At 48.4% G+C, this 24,686-nt stretch overlaps 10 protein-coding genes across 10 annotated transcripts; 5 read left to right on the top strand and 5 right to left on the bottom strand.

The window, feature by feature from the left end:
* Positions 1 to 46: 46 nt before the first annotated feature.
* On the top strand, positions 47 to 3,407 carry BC939DRAFT_523650 (ubiquitin elongating factor core-domain-containing protein; the record flags this gene model as incomplete). Its single annotated transcript, XM_051561244.1, has 8 exons — positions 47 to 66; positions 165 to 522; positions 613 to 1,611; positions 1,701 to 1,951; positions 2,047 to 2,404; positions 2,486 to 2,774; positions 2,891 to 3,040; positions 3,166 to 3,407. 8 exons carry the CDS (start codon positions 47 to 49, stop codon positions 3,255 to 3,257), a joined length of 2,517 nt encoding a protein of 838 aa, XP_051407623.1. The 3' UTR covers positions 3,258 to 3,407.
* On the bottom strand, positions 3,391 to 4,599 carry BC939DRAFT_465714 (uncharacterized protein). Its single transcript, XM_051557546.1, has 3 exons — positions 4,190 to 4,599; positions 3,947 to 4,085; positions 3,391 to 3,760 (listed from the first exon to the last, which is right to left on the bottom strand). Exons 1-3 carry the CDS (start codon positions 4,465 to 4,467, stop codon positions 3,491 to 3,493), a joined length of 687 nt encoding a protein of 228 aa, XP_051407622.1. The 5' UTR covers positions 4,468 to 4,599; the 3' UTR covers positions 3,391 to 3,490.
* A 606-nt stretch (positions 4,600 to 5,205) lies between these two features.
* Positions 5,206 to 6,356, top strand: BC939DRAFT_465713 (FHA domaininteracting nucleolar phosphoprotein putat). Its single transcript, XM_051557545.1, has 2 exons — positions 5,206 to 5,653; positions 5,756 to 6,356. The coding sequence occupies exons 1-2, from the start codon at positions 5,465 to 5,467 to the stop codon at positions 6,248 to 6,250; spliced, it is 684 nt and encodes a 227-aa protein (XP_051407621.1). The 5' UTR covers positions 5,206 to 5,464; the 3' UTR covers positions 6,251 to 6,356.
* Positions 6,357 to 6,416: 60 nt separating this feature from the next.
* BC939DRAFT_328171 (uncharacterized protein) lies at positions 6,417 to 11,096 on the bottom strand. Its single transcript, XM_051551568.1, has 2 exons — positions 8,605 to 11,096; positions 6,417 to 8,505 (listed from the first exon to the last, which is right to left on the bottom strand). The coding sequence occupies exons 1-2, from the start codon at positions 10,742 to 10,744 to the stop codon at positions 6,704 to 6,706; spliced, it is 3,942 nt and encodes a 1,313-aa protein (XP_051407620.1). The 5' UTR covers positions 10,745 to 11,096; the 3' UTR covers positions 6,417 to 6,703.
* A 2,751-nt stretch (positions 11,097 to 13,847) lies between these two features.
* BC939DRAFT_481105 (uncharacterized protein) lies at positions 13,848 to 16,123 on the top strand (the record flags this gene model as incomplete). Its single annotated transcript, XM_051558994.1, has 9 exons — positions 13,848 to 13,872; positions 13,982 to 14,127; positions 14,223 to 14,258; positions 14,354 to 14,458; positions 14,549 to 14,596; positions 14,701 to 14,874; positions 14,972 to 15,150; positions 15,240 to 15,322; positions 15,414 to 16,123. 9 exons carry the CDS (start codon positions 13,848 to 13,850, stop codon positions 16,121 to 16,123), a joined length of 1,506 nt encoding a protein of 501 aa, XP_051407619.1.
* Positions 16,124 to 19,860: 3,737 nt separating this feature from the next.
* BC939DRAFT_481104 (mitochondrial ribosomal protein L31-domain-containing protein) lies at positions 19,861 to 20,471 on the top strand (the record flags this gene model as incomplete). The annotated part of the gene is made up of 3 exons (XM_051558993.1): positions 19,861 to 19,910; positions 20,034 to 20,154; positions 20,316 to 20,471. The coding sequence occupies 3 exons, from the start codon at positions 19,861 to 19,863 to the stop codon at positions 20,469 to 20,471; spliced, it is 327 nt and encodes a 108-aa protein (XP_051407618.1).
* A 280-nt stretch (positions 20,472 to 20,751) lies between these two features.
* On the bottom strand, positions 20,752 to 21,783 carry BC939DRAFT_327866 (uncharacterized protein). Its single transcript, XM_051551566.1, has 4 exons — positions 21,696 to 21,783; positions 21,451 to 21,556; positions 20,873 to 21,044; positions 20,752 to 20,782 (listed from the first exon to the last, which is right to left on the bottom strand). Exons 1-3 carry the CDS (start codon positions 21,700 to 21,702, stop codon positions 20,948 to 20,950), a joined length of 210 nt encoding a protein of 69 aa, XP_051407617.1. The 5' UTR covers positions 21,703 to 21,783; the 3' UTR covers positions 20,752 to 20,782; positions 20,873 to 20,947.
* Positions 21,749 to 23,381, bottom strand: BC939DRAFT_465683 (S-adenosyl-L-methionine-dependent methyltransferase). Its single transcript, XM_051557544.1, has 5 exons — positions 23,203 to 23,381; positions 23,018 to 23,080; positions 22,831 to 22,922; positions 22,212 to 22,728; positions 21,749 to 22,104 (listed from the first exon to the last, which is right to left on the bottom strand). Exons 1-5 carry the CDS (start codon positions 23,315 to 23,317, stop codon positions 21,866 to 21,868), a joined length of 1,026 nt encoding a protein of 341 aa, XP_051407616.1. The 5' UTR covers positions 23,318 to 23,381; the 3' UTR covers positions 21,749 to 21,865.
* Positions 23,025 to 24,042, bottom strand: BC939DRAFT_328087 (uncharacterized protein). The gene is made up of 3 exons (XM_051551567.1): positions 23,755 to 24,042; positions 23,203 to 23,651; positions 23,025 to 23,080 (listed from the first exon to the last, which is right to left on the bottom strand). Exons 1-2 carry the CDS (start codon positions 23,888 to 23,890, stop codon positions 23,473 to 23,475), a joined length of 315 nt encoding a protein of 104 aa, XP_051407615.1. The 5' UTR covers positions 23,891 to 24,042; the 3' UTR covers positions 23,025 to 23,080; positions 23,203 to 23,472.
* BC939DRAFT_532709 (uncharacterized protein) lies at positions 24,008 to 24,685 on the top strand. Its single transcript, XM_051561670.1, has 3 exons — positions 24,008 to 24,235; positions 24,342 to 24,505; positions 24,605 to 24,685. Exons 1-3 carry the CDS (start codon positions 24,113 to 24,115, stop codon positions 24,651 to 24,653), a joined length of 336 nt encoding a protein of 111 aa, XP_051407614.1. The 5' UTR covers positions 24,008 to 24,112; the 3' UTR covers positions 24,654 to 24,685.
* The last annotated feature ends 1 nt before the right edge of the window (position 24,686 follows it).

Here is a 24,686-nt window from a genome sequence, read left to right as displayed (position 1 = left end):
AAGCCTGCTTGTTTCCTATGCTGGCCTTGTTCTCCAAATGCCAGACATGTTTCCTCAGATCCAAAGGTATTTTTTGCGCTGTCATACTTTATCTCCAAACAGGTCTTACAGCTCTCTTTATTCAAATCCTGATTCTACTAGCACTTATACTATTTCAACTACAGTACAATGCAATTAGGAGCATCTCAGTTGGTGGAAAGACTTTTTGCAGATCAGGATACACCTAGTAGCGTCCCAACCGAGTTTTTGAAGGATCTTTCGGTTCGTTTTAAGGATGACGGCCTGGAAAACATCATTCAGCCTTTAGTAACAGGAATCGCGGCGCGTGCAAGAGCTGCCACTATTTTGACAGACTGGAGGACGCCATTTCGCGCCCTTCTTATGTTGATTGAGGTACCAGCCATCGCTGCCGTCATCCCTCATATCGCCACATGGAACCCGGCCAATGCAACCGCTCGTCAGATTGAAATCGTATCTGCTCTCGGCCCGTTCTTCAAGACTTCCGGATTCTGTTCAGATGATGTAAATTGGCCTCTATCAGCGTCAACACTGGTGCCTAGCTCTATTTTGATATGTATCCCAACTGATCATTATGCATCTCTCAATAACTAGCCATCGGTTGCGGAGCTATTTGGAACAGGGTTGAAGAGGAACAAGGCAGATTCAGCTGGCGCCTTTGCTTCTATTCGAGGAACAGTGCGTGGCATACACACCCTTCTCTTTCAAATTGTGAACGGCATCATCAGGTCAGAACCAGAGGCAAAGGAGAAGATGCTGAATTATCTCTATTCTGTTTTGGGCAAGAACGAGCGTCGTGCACAGATGCAAGTCGACAGGGCAACCGTTTCAGGAGACGGCTTCATCTACAACATCACGGAAGTCTTAATGCAGTTTTGTGACCCCTTCATGGACAGCAGCCACTCCAAGGTTGACAAGATCTCGCATACGTTTTTCAAAGGAAAATCAAAGATCGACGTTACTAAGGAGACGAGGATATGTGCGTCAAAGGAGTTGGTTGAAGAATACTCGGCCAATGCCGCACTAGAAACCACCAACTTTATCACGGATATTTTTTTTCTTACGTTGGGTTTCCACCATATTGGTATTTCCAGGATGTATGTGGATTACAAACGCTTCATGAAGGACTTTTACGAGGTCAGGGATCAGTACGATCGCCTCAAGGAGCAAGAGAGTTCAGGACAGATTTCACCGGAGAATGCACTTTTGGTCAAGCGTTATGAGACTCAGCTAGAGAAGATGCTGACATTCCGTCTGTCATTGGAATCTCAAATCATGGATCCGCTCATCTTGAGCCACTCTTTCCAGTTCTATAACCTTGTGATGGCCTGGCTGCTGAGGATAGTCGATCCTGCCCATGCCTATCCGCGCAATCCGATTAAGTTACCTCTTCCAGAGAAACCTGCAGCCGATTTTGCGATCCTGCCTGAATATATTGTCGAGGACATTGTCGAGTACTTCCTCTTTGTGTTACGCCATTCCCCCGAGACGATTGGCTCCTCGACGTTGGATGAGCTGATCACCTTCACAATGGTGTTCTTGATCACCCCTGGATATATCAAGAACCCATATCTGAAAGCAAAGCTGGCCGAGGTAATACCATAACTCCTTGATATCGACATGATTTCATTGCGTTTATACCATCTTCGACTTCTAATGAAAGTTTTTGTGTCATCCAATAGATATTGTTCTATATGACCCTTCCTTACCGCGGGCAGAGAAACGATGATACACTGGGCATCAAGCTGAACACGCACCCTGTTGCTCTACAGTGCCTTATTCCTGCCATCATGAACTTTTATGTCGAGGTTGAGAATACTGGTCGCAGTTCCCAGTTCTATGACAAGTTCAACATCCGATATAACATCTCACAGATTCTCAAGTTTGTCTGGAAAAACCCAATCCATCGTAACATGGTTAAGGCAGAGAGCCAGTACGTATCATCATTCATCATCAATGTTAAACTACATGTAATGAATATTCGCTGACGCTAACATACTCTGGCTCTCCTGTCTTCTTGGCTGACAGGAAATCCGAGTCATTTGTCCGCTTTGTCAATCTGTTAATGAACGACACCACATACTTGCTGGATGAGGGTCTGACAAAGTTGGGAGAGATCCGTGGAATTGAGGTCGAGATGGACGACAAGACGAGATGGGAAGCCCAGACGCCCCAATACCGACAGGAGCGCGATGGTGTACTTAGGACAGCGCAGCGCCAGGCGTCATCATACATTGCCTTGGGCAATGAGACCGTCAACATGCTGTCGTACTTGACTGAAGTGATCAAGGAACCTTTCCTGACAGCCGAGATTGTGGATCGCCTGGCCACCATGTTAGACTACAATCTGGTTATCCTTGTCGGCGAGAAGATGTCAACCCTCAAGGTACCAACTGTTTTTCGCTGTTGGCCTGAGAATACCAATCGAATGGCAACTTATCATACATATTGCTTGTACTGAAAAAAGGTCAAGAATCCAGACCAGTACCGCTTCCAGCCTCGAATTCTCTTGTCAGATATTGTTGCTATCTATCTGAACCTCGACTGTCCAGCATTCATTTCAGCGCTGGCCCGCGATGACCGAAGTTACAGCGCTAGCATATTCCACAAGGCCAGTCGTATCTTGGAAGGACGCAACCTCAAGAGTGCTGATGAGATTGCGAAGCTTAAGCGGCTTGTTCTGAAGGTCGAGGATGTCCGGCAGCAGGGAGCAGAGGATGAGGAGGAATTGGGTGAAATCCCTGAGGAATTCCTGGGTAAGCGAACTGTTCTCGATATGCACCAACACTAACCGCACTCAAATGATCAAGCAAAATGGCAGCTATTATAATCACCATTTTGCATTTTGCTTTATCGGGACAAAAAAAAATAGATCCTCTTCTTTACAGTCTTATGGAAGACCCTGTGCTCCTTCCGACGTCCAATATCTCAATTGATCGAAGTACGATTAAGTCGCACTTGTTGTCAGACACAACTGATCCCTTCAACCGTATGCCCCTCAAGATCGGAGATGTCATTGACAGTAAGTGGGAATATACGCTACTCTTTGCTATTTGCGGTTGTAACAGCACCATTGCGAACAATGTAGAGTTTTGTCCGATGACGGGCTCTAACTTGGTGTCGTTCTCTGAACGTTTTTTCTTCTAGATGTGGAACTCCGTGAAAAGATCCAAGCGTGGAAGACGTCTCAAAGGTCCAAGAAGCATCAACAACAGGCCGAACCTATGGAAACAGATTGACTCGGTCCGAGAAAATGTATCAAAGCATTAACATAGTGCGATAACGGCGTTTGACACCATGAGCGAATTTGTAGAACGCTAGAGTCCACATGGAGCAAATGGAAAAGAAGACTTTGAAATAAATACTTTCAAACATGCAATTTATTCCGCGGCCTGTCATGTAGACTTGTCTAATAATATGTCCTTGCGCCCAACGTTCCCCATGCCACTGCAGCTTTTGCCATCCTGTTATCTTACAAGAACCTCTTGTTGGTAGTCTTGCGGTCCTCGGCCTTAATACCCTTTGATTTTTGGTAGGGAATGAAGATCATATTCGGGGGCAAGGACGACTTGTTCTTCTCGAACCATTCTGCGACGACATGTCCGTTTGGATTCTCGGGGAGAGCATTGGCCTCCTCATCGAGCCTCTGGAGCGTGGACATGATATCCTTGAGAGTGTGGATCGAAGCGAGGTCCTTGCTGGGGATTTCCTGTCCTGTCGAGACAACACATGCCTTCAAGACCTGTTTTAAGTTAATGGTTGTTGATTTTGTTGAGTTGTTGAGTTTCAGTCGGTATTTCAGCGGTTCGATCCAATATCCCGCAGGGTCCGAAGCGTTTAGAATATGGAAAAGGGAAGATCGTTAGTCATGACTTCCTTGAGATTCTTTTGAATACATCCCATGTTGATATGGGCCTCAGACACTTGCCTGGAACTTGGTCATGGGATCGTCCAAACGGATCTTGTTGAGGTAAAGCGTAGATGCAGTGTCAACAAAGGGTGCAGCTGCAGATCGGATTGATGCCTCCAGCTGCTCTGGCGTCAAAGACTGGCGCTCACTCTTCCAACTAAAGAAAAACAAACGATATAAGTACTCTATGATCGAGACAGCATGCAGCACGACATGACGATTTCAAATAACATATGCAAGGCAGTTCCGGTTCTTGTGTACCTAGGGATCTCCTCCTCTTCCTCTTCTTCAATCTCAACGTTCAAATCCTGGGCAACGTCTGTTGCCGCTGCTGTTGATGGTTGTGCTGGTGTCTCGGAGCCTGGCTTTGCAAATGGGTTGAGCCTTGAGAGGAAGCCGCGCTTTTCCTCGGCGAGAGTGCGGGCTGTATGGAGGGATGCCGAAGGCACGACGAGTGCAAGGCGAGAAACGCCCATGCGGGCAGAGACGGTGGTGGTGCCCCTGGCGAAAATGCCGACTAATGACCGCGAGCGCTGCATTTGAGCTGTGTTCCTTGTCGACGAGCTCGGGCTGTCCTTCTTTCTTGGGTTGGTTGAGAATGGATGAACAAGTGGATGGCAAAGGTGCTTTCGGCTCCGGCGTTCGAGTAGTTTCGCTCCCGTGTTGTGTTGCTGCTTTTGCGGGATCAGCTCTGCACTCCAATAAAGTAGGGCTGGTGGGTCCAATTGGACGTGGCTTGATTGTTTACTTCTCAGATATTGCCAGTACCTTTTTTTTTTTTTTTTTTTTTATGCCTGGGAGCACCAACACACACTCGCACTCGACAACTCGCATCCTCCATCCTCCTCCTTTTTCCCTACCTCCTCTCCATCTTACTTTACTCTCATCACATTCAGAGATGCCCGCCGCAACAAGAGGTATTGCGGAAGGAAAATGCACAGAAACCAACAGTTCGAGAATACCTACGACTTTTTCAGTTTATCAGCTCCAGACAATAACATCAAGTGATTCTCTCGTTATCTCCCTATAGCCTCCGCAAAGGCGGCAGCTACAAAGCCCAGCACTGCTGCGAAGCCCGCCGCGACTTCAACAGCCAGCAAGCGCAAGGCCACCGCCCCAGCTGCGAAGGAGTCGCCCGCCAAGAAGGTTGCTGTGACACCCACAAAGAAGGAGACCAAGACCAAGGCAGCCGCAGCCCCTGTTCCTGCAGCTGCCAAGAAGGCCACCGTCGCCGCAGAAAAGAAGTCTGTCGCTGAGAAGAAGAAGCCCGCCGAGAAGAAGGCTGTCAATCAAAAGAAGGCTGTCGATCAAAAGAAGGCTGTCGATCAAAAGAAGGAGGAAGTTACCGAGAAGAAGAAGCCTGTGGAGAAGAAGGTCGTGGAGAAGAAGCCTGTAGAGAAGAAGGTCGTGGAGAAGAAGACGCCCGCGCCCAAGAAAACTCCCGCCGTACAAAAGTCCAAGGTTGTCGAGGCGCCAGTAGAGAAGCAGGAGGAGAGCGCAGGCGAGGATGAGGACGGAGAGGACGAGGAGCAGCTGATGGACGATAAGACTTTGCTGAAGGATATCGACTCGAGCGCGGACGAGGATAGCTCAGATGAGGAAGATCAAGAGGACAGGGCCGCGATGAAGGAGGATACATTTGCGAGCATGAAAGATGAGATTTCACTAAACCCCAAGGCTGCAGCAACACTCAGGAAAAAGCTCGGAGCCATGGGACAGCCCAAGGTACGCTGAGGACAACACCTATATCATCCTAAGGAAGACGTTTGGCATCTTGAAACATTGGCATACTGACATATACATTGTGATTGCTTCGCGGAATAATAGGACAAGGATGCCACAGGAGTCGTTTACTTGGGTCGCATCCCCCACGGATTTTATGAAGATCAGATGAAGGCCTACTTCTCTCAGTTCGGCACAGTTCTTCGCCTGCGCCTCTCCCGCAACAAGAAGACCGGAAAATCCAAGCACTACGCCTTCATTGAGTTTGCCTCTCAGGAGGTTGCCGAGATCGTGGCCGACACCATGAACAACTATCTGCTCTTTGGTCATCAATTGAAGTGCAAGGCCCTCCAGCCATCGCAGATCCATCCAGCCATGTTCTTGGGAGCCAACAAGAAATTCAAGGCAATTCCCTGGCTTAAGATCTCGAAGGAGAAACATAATGCGGAGAAGAACAACGTCCAGATGAAGCAGATCAAGAAGAAGCTTTTGAAAAACGAGGCCGCCAAGCGAGCCAAGCTCGCAGAGTTGGGTATTGAGTACGAGTTCCCGGGATATAAGGCATCGGTCCAGGAGAAGCCCAAACATACCAAGTTTTAAGAGAAAGAAGAAGAGGAAGGGTTGTTTCTTTGCCTAATATACACATGTCGTTATTTCTTTTACCATTGCATCTTTTGTTCACAATAAACCACCCACAAGCATCCACACAAAGCTTTCGTTGCTCTGTTTTTCTCGTCTTTTAATCATGTTGATAATCGTATTTATTCTCTTGTATCGTATTGTATTGTATTTGCATTATGATATGTAGTATTATCTGATTAGTATCGTCTTCTATCTGTAGAATTAGGCTGTAAAAGAATATAGAAAGGCATTGGAAACAGACATATTAGGGTGTAAAACGAAAGAGCAACAAAAGGAAGCAAACAGCAAAAATAGGAACTTCTATGGATAATTAGCAATAAAAGAAAGGCATTCAGTTCGTTTCGTGTCCAGACGTAATCCGTCATCTCTAGAGTGTTGTCGTTTCTTTTTTTTTCTTTTTTTTTTTCTTCATCACGCCGCCGCCGAGACCATGGAGTCCGATCGCGAACGTGGGTGGATCCAGACATGGGCATCCAACTGCCCGATCACCGTGCCATGTCTGGACCGGATATCGTACACCGAGGGCTCCAGTCGCCATCCTTCCTTGTACCCAACATTTGCAGCCCTAGAATGGCCCTCGCCAACATAACCGCCTCTACGCTGCGCTCCTCCTGCAGCAGAGCTCATACCACCCGGATAATGTCTCCCCGGCATAGGCAAAGCGCTCGACGCCGCCGCTGATGCTGCTTGTGGACCCATAACCGCGGTCTTGTGCATGATCCGACTCAAGACCTTGTGCAGCGGTAACTTTGCGGACCCGAGTTCAATCATGGTCTGTCGCTTGCTATTCAACTTCCACACCTCGACCGAGATGTTCTCGACCATGCACGCGGCCATCACCTCGGGCGTCAACTGCAACTGGCAATCGACCTTGAAGTTAAAATGCTGCGGATGCACCCTGCTCCCGCGCGCATGTCGCCTCCTCGATTTCTCTGCCCGCTGCTGATGTGGCGATTGCTGATTCTGCGATCTCTGACTCTGATGTCGCTTCGCCTGTTGCTGATCCTCACGATGATGGCGGTACGATCGATGGGGACGCTTCTGAAGCCTTGACGTGCGTCCACTCATATCCACGCCACCGCCAGCACCATATCCATACCCGTACTCGTCTTCCTCAGTGCTACCAGACGAGGAGCTGTTCCCAGTGCTGATCCTGCTGCTACCGCTGCTGGAAGAGATGTACTCCGGAACGAGGAGTCCAGACATGCTACGATTCGGGAACAGATCCGGGATGTAATTCAGCATATCCCCGGCCTTGGGGTTCATCCTAAGCTGCAATCGATCGTTCGAGCTCAAGCGTCGACGGCTTCTCCGACTGGATCGTGAGCCACGGCCCCGCGAGGACGGTGGTGGTGGAGGGTACGACTTTGACTTTCGTGGAGACCGCTGCTGACCCGCCGACTGGTTCTGATGGTACTGAGACCAGTTACTGCCTTGCTGCTGGCGCTGTCGCTCGGATGTGTACGGCGATGGTTGCGCTTGCGAAGAGGGATGCTGGTCCAGCAACGGAAATCTCTCACGTGCATATCCCGAGGACTGACCTACATCCGCACCAGAAGGATCGGGTTCAAAGGACTGGTACTGAGGACGCATCGACTCTTCCTGGACCATGCGAAGTCGTGCTAGATCCGAACGCGAAGAGAGCTTCTCAAATTGAATCGGTCTCGCAGATCGCCTCAGCGGTCGGGGCGTCGACATCGTGGATGCAGAAACTGGTGTCGGATCCGCCCATGGTTGTCGTTGATGCTGCGGTTGCTGCTGGTACTCTTGCTGCCTGGTGCTGCGACCACGTCGCTCCTGTGGGTACTGCGAAGAGGGTCCTGGTTGACCTTGTTGCATGCTGTACTCAGCGTCAGGGGGACGACTTTGTCGGGGCTGGAATGCACGTGGGGTCTCAGAGCGGTCTCGGTCTCGGTCTCGGTCTCTTCTGTCTGAAGCAGATGATGTAGGGTCGCGAGATGAGCCGCTCAAAGGCATAGATGAGTGCTTTTTTTGTTTCGAGCCCTTGAGCAAACCACGGGTGGTCAAATATGCGGTTGGAATACTCATTTCGAGGCTGAACCTCGACTTGGCAGGCCAGTAGGGGAGAACCTCGTGATAAGGCATAATGAACCGGTCGTCATCGAGGTCATCTCGCATAGCTGAGGATCGGATATTTCGTGCAGACATATTCTGCACCTCTTCGGGATCCAATGCAAGACTAGTTCTCATACCTATGTCGTATAGTCAAAGGAGATATTAGTTATTATGTCGCTAGTGATAAACATAGCAATTGTAAACTGAAGGCGGAGCACGCCTGCTGAGTCTCTTACCGTGCAAAAGATCTTGTCCCCGAGCAAGGACCGAGTCGAGGCGTCCAATAGCTGCTGCAGTCGCACCAGCTCGTGGCCTGGATCGCCCGCCTTGACTGTACGCATTCGTATCATCATCTACAGATGACGGCGGGACCTCTTGTCTGTGATGATGACGGTGGTGATGCTGCTGCTGCTGCTGTTGCTGGTGATGGTGACGGTAGTTCTGAGGAAATGGACCGCCCGATGTTCCAACACCTGGTACAGGAATCCTCGCATTAGGGCGACGGTCCTGCGCTCTGGCTTCTTCAATAGTAGAGTCCTGGCGATCATGGTACCTGCCCGCGTGTGTGAGACGTTCTCTGGAGGGCCGATACAGATCTTCCCGAGTTCGATAGTCGCCTCGGGGAAAGGGCGGACCAGCGGCAACGCTTGTATGTGGACGCGGGAGGACCCTGCGCTGATCTCCCTGAGCCTGCAGCGGGTCTTCATCATACCGCATCGAAATCCGATGTCCAAAACTATCGCGATCGGCTGGGCGTCCCTGTATTGGAGGTGGAGGCCCCTGGGCTGGATGTCCTCGTTCTACGTGTGAATACTGCGTCCTGGAGGGGGTGCCTGCAGTCAGCGGTTGGCGATGCATATGCGGCGGTGAAATAGGGTGCTGTGTGGGATTTGGGCGTTGACGGAATCGGGCTGGATTACTGTCATATTCGTGCTGTGGGTATGGTACCTGGGATGGTCCAACAGGCGGTGGAATGCGCTGTTGAGGAGGAGGGTAAAGAGGCATGAGTGAATTTTGTGTTTGAGGATGTGGCCGATGTTGTTGTTGTTGTTGTTGACGTTGAGGATGCTGTTGCTGTTGTGGATGGTGGTGTGAGCGATGTTGTTGTGGTTGGGGTTCAGAGCGGAGTACAAGACGCTGTTGTGGGTTTTGTGGTTGGAGATGGTGCGTCAAATGCCGATGGTGGTACGACGGATGCATATGGGGTGGCATTCCCCCTGGAGCGTTATCCGCGAGCATCTGTAGCATCGAGTTCGTCGAGATCGAGTCGGATTCCTCGTCAGAATCGTTCACCTCCGAGGTATCCTGCGACCAGGCCTGGAAGACGACCATACCGAGCACGACGCGTTTCTTGAATAGGGCTTCCGAGGCCAGACGCGGGTCATCATTCTGCATTACAGTTGAGAAGGGAAAGACGCCCGAAAAGGTCCCGTTTAGATTCTGGAACAGATCTGTGAGATTCGAGACCGTGGCCAGGACGGACAGCTGTGGTGTGATATGGATTTCGAGCGTCAGCGAGGTCATTTCCACAAAGTATCGACGCAGTTGCTCTAGCGTGCATCGGACCGGGTATGCGACCGTGATCGGATAGGCTGCGTCAGGCAAGGACGGCAGAGGTTTCGCTTCCGCCTCAGAGTCGTCCACAACGGCCAGATCCACGCGACTGCTGGAGACAAGATCGTCGTGGTGGGTAGGCGTGGGCGTGGGTGTAGGTGTGGGTGTGAGGCCCTCTGAGGCCCTAGTATCTGCACCGCTGGTTCCTGGGGCGGGTGATGGCTCCTTGGACTTGGACTTTGATCTGCGGAAGACATTCAGTAGGCGGGCTCCTGCCCAGGGTCGCTTCAAGAATGGAGATGCGCGTGGCGAAGTGGGAGAGTGAGCCTGCGTTTGTGTCAGATTTTGTGTCGGTACCTGAGCCTGAGAAAGATGGGCTGATGATGTCGAAGGCTGTGCGTGCAAGAGGTCGTGGCTACGATGATGGTGCAGAGTTCCTGGCGCCAAGTGCTGTTGCTGCCTCTCTCGCTGCTGCTGAAGGAGCTTCTGATGTTGCTGTTGCTTTTCCAGGTCCTTCCGTCGTTGAAGCATAGCCTGTCGCCGCTCAATTGCTTCGGGAAGAGGGCTGTTCAGTTTTGGATACACAGAGAGGGAGCTGGCTGTGTCCTCCTTCCACCAGCGCATGGTGACTTGAATCCTAGAGGGGATCAAGACCTCTGATCTGTCGAGCACATCGATCACTTCGGGGGTCAGGGTGATGGTCGGGAGAGAGACGGCTAGGTATCGCTGGATGAGACCCTTGACGTTCGGGGGCAGCGAGTGGGGATCATGGCTCGAGACGGACGCTGAAGCCGAGGCAGATGGTGCCCCTGACTTTGACATTGACGGCGAGCGTTGAATTCCCTGGTCTGCACTCGCGTTCGCGCTAGTCGTTCACTCCGCGGACACGAGCACAGTTGCTGCAGGAAATGAGAGATAGTGAGGGTGCGGAATGGAGGTGGAGGGGGAGAAGATGTGATCTGCGCGTGGTAGTGAAGGAAGGGGGGTTTGGTGTGAAGGGGAGGAGGAGGGGAGGGGGAGGTTGGTGTGAAATGCGAAGTGGGGTGTGAGTAGGGCAGAATAGTAGTATAGTGGAAGAAGGATCTGCTCAGATGGAAAGAGTCATGAGGATCCTCAGGAATGAGGAAGTGGGAGGGTGGAGTGGAGAGTGATGAACGGAATGAATGAGAAGAAAAGAGTGTGTGAGAATGACGCACGGTAACAGTGGTATGTATAAAATATAAAAAAAGGGTCAGGGTAGTTTTCTATGAATATATTTTATTATGCCCATACACATCCATAACCAATCTCATCACAGTACCGGTCGGAAAAGAGAAAAAGGACTATCAGGTCAAGGAAGGAGAGTGGGGGGCACCAGCACCATTATCGTTGCTATGACCTTTAGTCTACCAGGGCCATGACCATGATCATGACCATGACTAGTAGGACCAAAAGTCTTTCATTACCAAAGAGGGGTAAGCAATTGAGTTTCTGTGCAACTGTAACGATGGTCCAAGTAAACTGAATGTGAAAAACACACTTTGGCCCTTCCTCTTTCCTCTGCTTGTCCCTAACCGCTCTTGTAAGTAGCCATAACTGGCCATCATTTTTTCCATCGTCTTCCTCTTCTTCCCCGCCTTCAGCTGTTCAATCTTATCGTCACCCATCGTCACCGTCCCTTCACACTAATACATCCCACCACTCTCACCCTCGTAAGGAAAACAACTTTCAAAAACTCAATTGAGATTCAGCCCGTTCGGCTTGGTTGTCTTCTCCCGAGGAAGGATAGTTTAGAGATGTTGCCATTCCCTTCTGTTTATTACATCGCTTTTTTTCGATTTCAATTGCTCGGCAGTGTTTATTCCTGCGTCCCTTTTCTCTAGCCTCGTCTGTACTGCACACACGGGGGCAGAACAGTGTACTCCGTCTTTACGATCGTGCTTCTTGATAGTGCGTGTACGTGCATTGTCGCTTCTCTGCAATTTAAACCTAGCCTTGCCCATCTGACTCTTTCCTTCATCCTTTGGAGAACTGAAATGAACAGAGGCTGGCTGAGTATGTGCGTGTGCAACGTTATGTGGTTTGTGATCAGAAACTATGAATGAATGGGCCAGGGGATAGATACACAAAAAAAACGGCTCAATTGCTTTTTTTTTTTATATAAATATCTCGACAAGGTACCTTTTATAATGCAGCCTTGATCCATCCGGACCCTACACTACCCCGTTCACGGGGACTCCCTGTACCATTACCACCGTGTCACCTTTTGCTCCGCATTCTTGGACACCTCAATTAACCATGGATGCATCTCTGTGGTTGCAAGTTAAAGGCAAGGTTAGCGAATTGAGCACTCAAGGAGTTTTTTTTTTCTGTCTCTGGTTATTTTGCAACACCAGAACTGGATAACCAACGAATAAAGCAAGGCAGATCATTCTTCTTCAAGTTATTTTTGTTTGTTTGTTTGTATGTTCGTTTGTTTGTTTATTTGTTTGTCTGCATGGATGTTGTCGAATCTATTCCACATATCTCTCTATACACAAAACAATTGTATATAGTAGACATCAAGTGCTCCGTGAGATGGCAATGCAATGTGGAAGGGGAGGATGACGAAGAGTCACCCATCCCTCTTGCTAAAAGGGTATGCATTGTGCATGGTTGATATAGTCTACAACATCGCATTCATCGACATGTGGCCAGCCCTTTTCATGCACAATACTCTTTGAAGAAAGAAAAAGTCGTTTGTACTTCAGAATTTCGTTGAATTACTCTTGATCACGTTGGTTTATTCGTCGGTTCGTTTGGAAAAGGCCATAGAACGGAATGCAGGGGCCCCGATGTCTTTCGCGAAAGAAAAAAAAATGCAAATAGGATCAAGAGGACTGATGACAGCCACAGATAAAGGACGCTTTATAATATGCACGAACAGACATTGATCCAAGCGCCCAAGAAGAAAGAAAGAGAACCACAGAAAGCCCAAGATGTATTTGGCTAAGGTTGGTAAAAGCCGACGATTGAGTGCAAGGCTTCTGTAAAGACTCAGAGTGTATGAGTGAGGTCATGTACTGCACCAATTAAATGATCAGCCGAAGGATAAGCTGCAAGCGGAAAGCGAGATCGAGATGCACTCCGCCTCTCTGTCTTCCCCTTGTAAAGTGCGTTCATGTAATTGCTGCTTGTCTTTGTCAGTTTGCAGCTGCTCTCCTTCTTTTTTTTGCCATGTCCCTGTAAGCTGCTCTGCTTAGACTATTCCATCTTGCAGTACGTTTTTCCTGCGTTTTCGTGGTATCTCTGGCTCATTCCAGACAACGGTGGTACAGATCCTTGTTTGTGTTCCCACCACACCCTTCTGAACTGTAAAAAGTCCTATACAGCCTCAGAAAAAATAAGGGGCTGACTGGAAAATATAGTCCCGTTGTCGCTTGGAAAGTGGGGGGAGAACTATGGCGGTGACCGAAAGAATGCGCAGGTAAATGAGGCACTGCGGTAAGTGAGCCAAGGGGTTATCTTACCATGGTAGAACCAACCATTCTGCCGTAAACCCTGCCTAAGGCTTGCCTCGCCACTCCTTTTACTCCACAACTCAGCAAATTTAATTGCAAAAGGGAATCCCGAGCATTCCTCCTTATGCTCTCATAATAGAACTATTACGCTTCTGTCTGAAGCAATTATCCAGAAGTGACGATGGCCGGCATGTCCATCTTCGCAGAATTGATTAGCAAATGAGTTTGTATCCGGGTCGGTTCTACGCGTAGAACCAGACACGAATTTAAGAAACTACGTCGCGTCCAGGGTGAGGTTTGCTATCACGTGCGCCCAAAAAATGACGTGAGCTGCCTGCTTTCTGGTAGGTTGCCAAAAGGAACGCGCCAGCATCTCTCTGACCTTTGTTCTCTTACTCATCCCATCATTCACTTGCAACCTACTACACCAACGATTCCTCATTACTATGCCACCAGTCAACACCATCAAAGGTACCGAAAGACACCGCCTGTAAACAGGCTTTCTTTTATACATATCCAGTGCTGCATAACAATAAACGGCTTGTATACTCAAGCTTTTTCCTCTGCCTCTACCTAATAGTTAATGTCAAATGGAGTGGCAAGAAGTTTGACGATATTGAGCTTAACCTTGACGAGCCAGGTCTGGTCTTTAAGGCACAGCTGTTTGCTCTGACAGGAGTGGAGCCCGACAGACAAAAGATCATTGCTAAAGGTGGAACGCTTAAGGTATAGGACTGATCAGATCGCATGGATGGCGTACTCTTTTTTTCGACTGGGATATGCGATTTGGTGCTGAATCTCTATCCTTCATGATTATGTAGGATGATACCGACATGAACAAGCTCGGCCTCAAACCTGTAAGCTGGGGAAAAGGCATACAATTATCTACTCTCGACTTTGGCTACCCATCGAGCATTCTATTCAAGCTATATGCGATCTGTTGTTCAAATAGGGCCACATATTCATGATGATGGGAACTGCAGGCGAGCTCCCCAAAGCACCAGAAAAGAAGATCCTTTTTGCTGAAGATATGACGGAAGCAACACTGAACAAGGCGGTACGTTGGATTGTTCTACTGAACCTGTAGAACACCATATTTTATTAATGGATACAAAGGCTGACGCACTGTTCCCTTTTCATGTTATAGATGGATATCCCAGTTGGATTGACAAACCTGGGCAACACTTGCTACATGGTAACGTACACTTTTTGCGGATTATTTATCAACGTCGTACTATCGACAAGATTTTTAGGATCTTACTAATCCATTACTTCCATCTTGTCCCATGACCATTTTAGAATGCTACTCTCCAATGCCTCCGTGTCGTCCCCGAATTGGTCGAGGACCTTCAAAAGTACTCTGGCGGCACTGACAACCTAGATGCTGGAAGCAATATGACAGCATCTTTGAGAGACTTGTATAGACAGCTCAACGCATCGGGACATGGTGTCATGCCCATGGGATTTCTCACTGTAAGCGATGGGCATAACTATCAGTATCATATCATTACATTCTAGGTACCATTTCACTGATACCAGTGTTCTATTGTCCCCGTTGAGCTGTCCATAGTACCTGCGAAAGGCATTCCCTCAATTTTCGCAGCAAGGACGTGATGGCGTGTGGATGCAGCAGGATGCGGAAGAATGCTGGAGTCAGTTGATCTCAACCCTGAAGGCAAAGCTCCCCCCTCATAGCGAGGGCAAGCAGAATGTTATCTCGCAGTTCATGCAGGGCGAATTCACAACAACGTACGTATCCTTCGAGAAGAACTGTTGGACAGATTTAGTACCAGTTTATCATTTCTAACAAACCGGCACTATGGAACCTTTCGCTATAGGCTGAAGTGTGATGAAGCACCAGAAGAGGAGGCGATCGTAAGCAAAGAACCCTTTTCGAAGCTGGACTGTCATATTTCAAGCAGTAAGTGAACTTGCATTTCTCTGTCCAGTGCCTGGTGTTGCTGAGGGAACCACGCTGACGATTTTTATGCAATCGCTCGTTTTGTCTATAGATGTAAACTATCTCCACAATGGAATCATGGAGTCTCTAGATCAAAAAATTGAAAAGAACTCTCCTACGCTTGGTCGGTCAGCCATCTATTCCAAGTCACAGAGGATCTCCCGCTTGCCCGGCTACTTGACTATCAACTTTGTCCGCTTTTTCTGGAAACCAACTGAGCAGGTCAAAGCCAAGATCCTGCGTAAGGTCAAATTCCCGTTCGAACTCGATGCTTCGCAGTTTTGCACACCAGAACTGCAGGCAAAGCTGAGCAACACAAAAGTCAAGCTGAGAGAGCTGGACAATGCTGAGACGGCATTGAAGCGACGCAAGCGCCTGGAAAAGGAATCCGGCCGCATGGAGACGGATGAAGTTTCGGATGAGCAAAAGGCTGTGGAGACAGCGCAGGTGGCACTGGAGGAATCGTTGGATCCTGAATTGGTTCAGGACATTGGATCGAATCCCTCTGGGCAGTACGAGTTAGCAGCGGTCCTTACACATATCGGACGAACAGCAGATTCAGGACATTACATTGGATGGGCTAAGAAGGGCGAGACGGACGAGTGGTACAAGTACGACGACGACAAGGTTTCGCCGATTCCAAAGGAAGATGTCTTGAAGCTGGATGGCGGAGGAGACTTCCATGTCGCTTACCTGGCGCTGTACCGTGCAAGGTCATTCAAGGTCAAGAAAGAAGAGAAGGCTAAAATTACGCAGGCATAAAAAAGATATGGAGTAGGCAACCTATCCAGAATCGGGTCCCGTTTGCCGATGGATACCACCTTCTGGCTGATCAAACTGAACATATGAAATAAAACTAAAATTCTAGATGCATTTACAAACTACAGAAACGTGTTTAATGAGCTACTCGGTCGGTTATTCGAATGATAAACAGGAACCGGAAGCAGCACTATGTCAAACGTTGGGTGTCCACAATATCCATATACTGTAGAGGTTAAGGGGAAATACTGACAGCGCATATAATGGGGATGGATGTATCAAAAAACCCTAAGTCCTTCGGGGCCCAGGGAACCGGTATCAGGACCGACTTGGAACAAAAATATTTTACATGGGGTTCTTGCGAGTGGCTTTGAGCGTACACTAGGAGTCCCTCAAAAGTTAGTGACATACGCGGGAGTATGGTCGTCTACGGAGGTACGAGTGAACAGTACGTTCCTCTTCGTGAAGCCTTAGTAGTGGAGAGTGTGTCTAGTTGAGGTAGATAAAAATAAGGCGCGTAAGATTATGATCTTAGTCTTCGCATGGATGCACTAACACATTTCTCTAGACACTCCTCCTTTTTCATTTTCCTCCTATAGGAGCAAATTATAGAAGGCATAACCGTATCGTAAGCTGCCTCTTACCCAATGCATCATGTCCTGACCCATGCCGCCGTTTGCTTCCATGAATGGCAAGAGCAGCACCACGGGATCCTATTGCTCGACAAAGAAACCGAACACCACGCTCACGCATCCTCGATTCGCGACGAGATGCTGCCCCTCAGCAGAAGTTCGATCCCGTTGTCGATCATGTCCTCCGGAACATGCATCCCGTATCTTTGAATAAATCCCACTCCGCGATTCGAAAATCCACATTCCATCACTATGACGCTACGTTTTCCAAACTGCTGCCCCAGTCCAAGTTGTTTGTGGACTTTGGATGAACGACTAACGTAAGCTTCTCGAGACCTGACGGGCCTTATTACTGATCTTTTTCACCTGGCCCTTATCCGATGAATCCGACAGCAACGGCGTGTTATCAATCAAGGCCCAGAACGAGTTCAGTACATGTTTCACTACAATCGATTGCTATTCTTCAGGAAGGGCGTCCTATTCAGGGTGCAGTCTGCTATAAACGTGTATGTGCGCAAGACTAATGATTATAAGGACCATACACGGATGGCGCCCGGGCGCGGAAAGCGGGTGAAGCGACTTTTTGGATCTACGTATGTGGCAGAAGGGGTGATGAATGCGACGACAGGATGCGAAGTGGTCGAAGGAGGTGAAGGACGAGCATTTGAGTCAGGTCGAGGCCTCGAAAAAAGTCTGGTTTTAATGTCAGATGGTAGAAAGCAACTGACAAAGATGAACATGGATTGACGGCCGCTTTTTTCATTTCTTATCGTAGAGAAGTCGAACGTCCGCGCATATTGGCTTCGGCGCGTTCAGGGCACTACCACCATCTCCAGGTCATCTCTGACACGGTGATCGGGATCAACTCGCGTAATCCTCGTTCATATATCGACCATTGTCTTGAGGAAGAGACTATCTTAACTGCGTACATTGCGAAACTGAGCTCAAAGCAAAAATATCTCAAATATGATACCAAGGCTATGTCCTTGGATGGCATTCATGACTAGGAACGCAACCACGCTGATGGCCAAGGTGAGGAATGACCATGTCTGATCTGTAGCGACAAGTACCACTATGGGTTGATGACTGAGTGCGATCATGTATATTGTGAAAACGTAAGTTCTATGTTTCTTCGCTACTTTATTGCAAGCTCGACGTTGAGATGAGTGGGACTGATAATTGACTATTCTCTCATTCAAACACGGTCGGGGGTCCCATGCTTTGAACTCTTTGAATGCAACTCTGTCGTCGCCATAAGGTCCAACCGACACGAAGCTGCCGGTATCGATATCAGCAGCAGTGGTAACGTGAAGGAGAAGACCAATGCCAAAAACATGATTGCCAGTAAGGAGCTCCCTCGCAGACCGCACTACCATTGAGATCCTGGACCATTCAAGCGAAGGGGACAAGGACCGCATCATGACACCGACCACAGCAGTGGGATTAGATTTTACTCGAGTGCCCACAGCTTTCGCCGTTGCGGAGTAGGGAGCAAGTCAAAAGAGATGACCTAAGATACTGCTTCATAGCAAAGAAGCGGACGGTTCAATCGTGAAGGAAGCGGAAGATACAGCAAAAGTAAAAAGGGAAGGGAGGGCGAGAGCAGAAGAGGATGAGGGTGTTGATATAGATTTTCGAGATGGGGGTGCGTTTTTGGATAGCGAATTCGATGAGGATGACACTATGACCATGGGTTCAGTAGAATATGTCCACGCACCTTTGAATGGACGCGTATGCGCAGGGTCGAAACTACAAGGCTGCTCCACACTCTCGGTTTCTCACATTCTGTGTGCACGTAGACTATATGTCGCCTCGGCGAAGAAAAGGCGACACCGGAGGAGACCTCCTCTGTCCGATCAACTAAAGAGCGTTTCCTGAGACCTTGAACTCTACACTACGCGACCCCAATTGCGTATTATCGCTTCAATCGTCAGCCTTTTGATTCATGCATATTCGAATTTTTTTTTTTTTTTTGAATAGAGTATTCGTTTTTTTATTGGAAAGGTGTTATTTGCGTAAACTTGTTAGGTATTTCCACCTCCACGATCCGGATCCTTGAACGGAACTTGAGCGAGAAGGGAGGAGGGGAACCGCGCTAGGAAAGCAGCCTTGTCATCGTAACTGGTTTACTTGGAGCGAGCTCTCATTTTTCTTCTTTTGCGCTTAAGGCGACGGACGCGCTTCTTTTTCCACTTGTCTCTCATCTAAAATAGATAGAAATATATCGCGTTAGCTGACAGTTTCGTGGGAAAATCAATCGATGGTAAAAAAAAAAAGTTGTGGACTATTGGGAGAACTGGGTGGTATCAAGTGTCGAAGGACATAGATTGTTTGGCGCGTCGAGGGTGAAGTGTGGTCTGCCTCATTGAGAATAACAAAAAGGCGGCTCTGACAATTGAAATTGCTGAATCCGGTCCATTGAACTGAGTTGCTTTGAGTGTGTCGCGATATATAAATCCATCTTCCAGGCGTATGCATCCATCGATGAAGTGTCGATATGCAAGCATCCGTTTATCCATCGTGCCGGCAGTAGTGAATATTATCGAATGGCTCAATGTGCTGATTGTTTGCATCGATATGCATCCATGTCTATGTCGGTTTTTATGTTGGATCGATCACACGAGCAAATTGTCTCCAAAAGGGGGAGGGAGGCCTTAGGGTACCTTGAAATTGGAAGTAGGAAGGAGGAAGTTTCAAACAGTGTCCGCTGCCCAGAATTCTTTTTATTACATCCTCCAGAAAGTGGCTTGTGAAAGAGGACGTGGAAACAGGGGGAACCCTGTCCATGTTTGCTGAGCAAGGGAGCCTCTACCTCCACCAAGGGGCACCTTAACACTCGACAATACGTCAACGCCAGCCTATCTTGGCACGCTTTGGTACCAGTTCGATTTCCAGTGAAGATGACAGCGCGTATCGGTCTCAGCCCTTCGCGTTGTGTTCGCAGACGAAGGACCCGGCTCTCTAAAGTCAGCTGCAGGAAATCCATCCAATCGAAGGTGACTGTCCGACTCCAAAATCAAAAACAAAAGCAGCTTCCCCCTCTCCCTCCGAAAGAGGCCAAGTCGAACGAACACATCCCTCACAACAACAACATCAATAACCGTCGCCATGTTTGGAGCATTCAGAGCATCGAGCGTCAGCCAGGGCGGTCTCTTGTGGTACGCACCGGACACCACCATTGAAATACTAGAACTACCATCAACTATCGTTCTTTTTCAGCGAACAAAAAACGATCGACTCTGTGTTTACTGACGAGGTTCACTGGCTTTGACGCTATCTAGGAAGGCACGCATGAAGATGGACTTGAGTCCCACACAGAAAGCTAACATTCGCAAGCGTCTCAAGGCCGCAGACGACGTCGTCATGAAGATCCAACAATCCGGAGTCCAGTGCAACGCCTTGGTAAACTTCACCGCCATTTTTCTTCTTTTTCTATCACTTTCAATTACAACTGGATATGATGCCAGTTCTGCCAGCAGGTCAGATCAATGATCTTTCAGTTTTGAGCTGACATCCTTCTTCTCTCTTTCTAAAAAACCAACAACAACCACGGAAATGATTAGACGAAGCTCGAGGCAGAGCCCACACAGGCACAGATGCCTCCAAAGGACAAGTATACAGTCTTCAGCAGGACTTTCAAGGGCTACCGCAAGTCTGTCCATAAGGTCCCTCACTTCACCAAGGTCGCCGTCCCCCGTACTGCTCCTGCTGGATTCTAAAAAGACGCATGAAAGAAAAAAGCAGCAGCTGCGAGGACATGGATAACAGACGGATCGGAGCAGAGCAGATTGGATGTTTTTAGAGGATGCGAGCAGCAGCAGCATCGTAAGGAAGCCAACCGACAAAGGAGGAAGAGCTGGTGGCATTAGAATCGACTTATTACAATGTATCATATTTTTTCAGTAAAGGAACGCACCGCACATTGTCCTTGTTAATATCGGAATCAATTGGCAGCAAGGCGTTTTGTATGGGTCGAATCGAATGGATTGTTTGTCTATTTGTTGTCTGAAGAAAGGCGCTTCAAGACGAACTCAGGGCAGAGAAGAGAAAAGAGGTCGGCGCTTCGCCAATATTATGTATTGCATTGGCGACGTTTATGACAAAGCTCAAAATGACTAACAAGGGACTAGACGTCCTGATACGATGGGCTTCACAACAAGCAGATAGGAGGGACAAAGACAGAAGCGGCGGGTTATTATTTCTTTGTAGGTGGGCTGACAGATCCTCCGGCTCCTCCTACAGATTTGGCGGCCTCCTTGGCAGCCTGCTTGGCTCTCATGATTTCGGCATCGCTAAGATTGTTCGAGAAAAATCGGTAGGACATGATTGGGAAGTGGAAAGAAGAATGAGGGGTTTTTTTTGTCAGTACATCGTAAAAAAAAGTGCTTATACAATCAAGAATATCTATCTATATATCGTTGGGCGGCGTCGTAGGCATCGCCAATGCCCATGGTCGAATTTTCACAGATAGTAAAAGTTCAATTGCTAATTGTTGCATTGGGCAATCCTTATTCCAAATACAACGTGTTAAATAATGCCGAAGAGGCACGGTATTGGTCGGTCATTCACTTTTGTTTTTGTGCTCGCCCTCCTTGGGCATGTATGAACCACGGCCATAACGAGAGATATATCGAGAGAAAAAGAGGGGAGGTCGGGGAAGTTCAATTGAGAGAGATAGGTTGCGATTCTAGAACGTACTTTTCCGCACGCTTGTTGTGAGAGATGCCTTCAGTCTTCTTGCTCTTGTTCAGCTGCGCCAACTTCTTCTGTGCCTTAGCACGGTCCATTTCGCGCTGGTTTCCGCCTAATAAGCAAAAGCAATAGGGCAATTAAAACGAGGTCAAGAAAGTCGTTAGAACAGGCTGGGTTTGCATAGTATCGACTGTAGACAAATCAGTCCAGAAAAACAATATGGAGTCCTAAGCGCAGACAGGGCCACATACGGGTCATGATTCAAACAGAGTCGAGTGATGAGGAGAAGAAAAAAAAAGAATGTGAAGAGGGCGAAGAGTTGATCAGCCCTGAGCTAAGTCCAAGCAGGGACGAATCCTCCGTAAAATGAAACGGACGAATTTTATACGGGGCTGGTTTATTTTTTTCCTCTTATGGGGTTTTATGTCAGGGGAATCTTCAACTGCGCCCGATCCAGCTTTCGAGCGAGCGCACAAAATTGTTCCGTGCTCACGTCCTCTGTTCGCATATTCATATCCCAACCGCCCTCAGTGATCCATTCGTCCAGAATCAGCTTCACTTCCGGTGCAAGTCTCGCCATCCTGTTCGTATTGTGTCCCATCGTCTTCCTCCTTTTGTTGAAGTAGTATCTCGCAACATCCTCCAGTTTCTCTAATGATCCTATAGTATGCACACCATTGAAAAACAAAAAGACAAAAACATTAGCCATGTTCTAATCCAGTTTCAAATCGCCTTTCCTTGAAGTTTCAGGAGAGACTATGCTGTACCTGAGACCAAAGGCTCTGCCTTTCTCTCAAAATGTACTACCGCCGCGTCGACCTTGGGCTTCGGGACAAAGACGCTCGCCGACACCTTGTAAGCTATCTTCACATCACACAGCGCCTGCGCCATAACCGACAACCGGCTTCTCTGGTGATGACTCGGTGGGGCCACAATGCCCTCTGCGACCTCCTTCTGGAACATGAGCGTCATCGAGACCTTGTTATTGTTCTGGAAGATTCCCTGCCGAAGAGCCATCATCTTGAGCCATTGGATCAGTAACGGAGACGCAACTCCAAAAGGTAAGTTGCCAAGCAGTCGAATCGTTGCTTCTCGATCGTTCATACCCATGCCTGTGAATTCTCTATGATTTTGTGCCGGATCCTGCATCGATTCAATGGCGGACGAAATTTGAGAGGGTGCAGAGGGTATGGCGAGACCTGCTTTAAGGATATCGAAATGGTTCAGTTGCAACATGTCACCCATGATGATGCCCAGACGCTGATCCGATGCCTCTGATAATTGCTATGTATCAACGTGAAAAGAAGTCAGCATTAAGATCCATCGCTCCAATGATATACGCGCCAAGTAATCCGCTGCCCTTTGCTCCCTGTTTGTCCTGCTTACTTGTAATGGCGGCAGGAACCGAGAATCTTTTTCGACGACGACGACTCGCCTTGCGCCAGCATCCAGAATCGATCGTGTTAACAGCCCAGGACCTATGTTAGAAGTTCAATTGCAATCCGAGGCGTCAGAATGGGATGTAATAGTGGGACTTGCAATTGCACGAGCGACGACAAAAAGCAAATGTTACCAGGGCCGACCTCGACAACCAGATCATCCTTCTCTGAGATTTTAGCATGCTGAGCAATGGTATCTGCAAGCGAAACCAATCGGAATAGAAGAACGCTGTGCTGTGTTAATTTTTTTTTTTTTGTCGTGTGCATACTGATTAAAACCTGACATTGAATTCAGCTGTAACGAAGCAATCCCTCGGACCTGTGACATTCTTGTCGAGAATGAAGTTTTGAGAAAACCTTTGATTCGCAGAGAGGCCGTAGACCCTGATCAGATCACGAATCGGTGGAAGTGGTGGTAGTTTCTTTGGAATCATGTCGTGAGCAGGGAAAAAAATAAAAAAATAAAGACGGTTTTGGGCAAAGCGCAGTTTGTCGATTTCAGGAGACCAATTTTTTTTATTCGATGCCGAGTTATTTGTTGTGGTGTGAGTGCTATGATAATGTGGACGAAACTGTCTCCCGAGCGTGTTTATACTGATGCTGCGGATGCTGCTTCTGCTTCTGCTGCTGCTGCTCTTGCTGCTGCTGCTACCTCCTTCTCCCTCGCAATCGCTAAAGCAGCATATTCCTTTTGTTGGTCAAGCACATGCTGTGGCAGCTGGATATCCGAAAAGTCGTCCTGTCTCACGGCCAGGATCGAGTAGGCGTCTATTATCGAGTTCCAATTGAAATAAAAAAAACGCGGTGATTAGCGGACATGTTTACAAAGGATAGGATGGTCATTATCCGCGGTTGTAGTGTTTCAACCTACAGACAGAGGCACAAAAGGCAACGAGGCCTGCGCCGGTGAGTGCATTCCTGACGCGGAAGGGAGCAGTGGCGCGCTCGAGGGCAGGGGAGCGCTTGAATCCCTTTTCGTAGTAGGAGGTTGGCTTTGGGAAGATCATTGTTGTCGATGTGGAATTGAATGTAAAAGGCAAGGAGGAATGGGGTTTCGACCGTTTTCTTCAGCTTGAGCTGATCTCCTTTGGAAGGAAGAACAAGGGACCTGAAGTGGCTTTGGTCGCTACAGCTTGCTCGCTCGATTGGGCTGAAGAACGCCGAAACGGGCCACTCACATACTCGCGCTCCCTTCAAAGAACCACCAAGTAACCAAGGAACGATACAAAATGACCATTGGCAACTCCATACCGATCGATGTCTCTCTTCTTGAGGATCTTGAACAATCTGCGCTACAACTCTCCTCGCAGCTCGACGAGCTTCTCGACAGTCTGCACTCACACCTTCAGAAGGTACTGCCAACTACTTCGCCCCTGATTGACGGTTTCATTCGACATCGATGTTTAATATCTAATGGATTAACATGCAATTGACCTCCTGGCTTATCAATATCGTTAGGCTGCATCGACAACATTAGAGTCCGTCAAGATATACGAATCAACCTTAGTCGACGGCGTCTGTGGTCAGGTCGCTGCCTGTGTCGAGCAGACCACGGATCTAATCAGTCGTTGCGACGAAATGGACAAGGATATGGCCTCCATAACCGCCATTGCCAGACAAGTGTAAGCATTCCTTCCATTGTTTTTTTCTGGACCATATTAAATGCCGTGTGAGTCGTATACTCATAAACCACTGCCCTGATAATTTTGTCCGCTGGCTAGTAAAGCAATCAGGCAAGCAGTCGATAGCCTAGGCGCGGCCGTAAAGTAGCTTCAGTCGTGATTCACATAATAAAAATGTACA

Source organism: Gamsiella multidivaricata (assembly GCF_025024155.1).
Source record: "Gamsiella multidivaricata strain RSA 2152 chromosome Unknown BC939scaffold_91, whole genome shotgun sequence".
Lineage (NCBI taxonomy): Eukaryota > Fungi > Mortierellomycota > Mortierellomycetes > Mortierellales > Mortierellaceae > Gamsiella > Gamsiella multidivaricata.
Note: the sequence above shows the minus strand (reverse complement) of the source record. Positions and strands in the feature narration are given on the sequence as shown.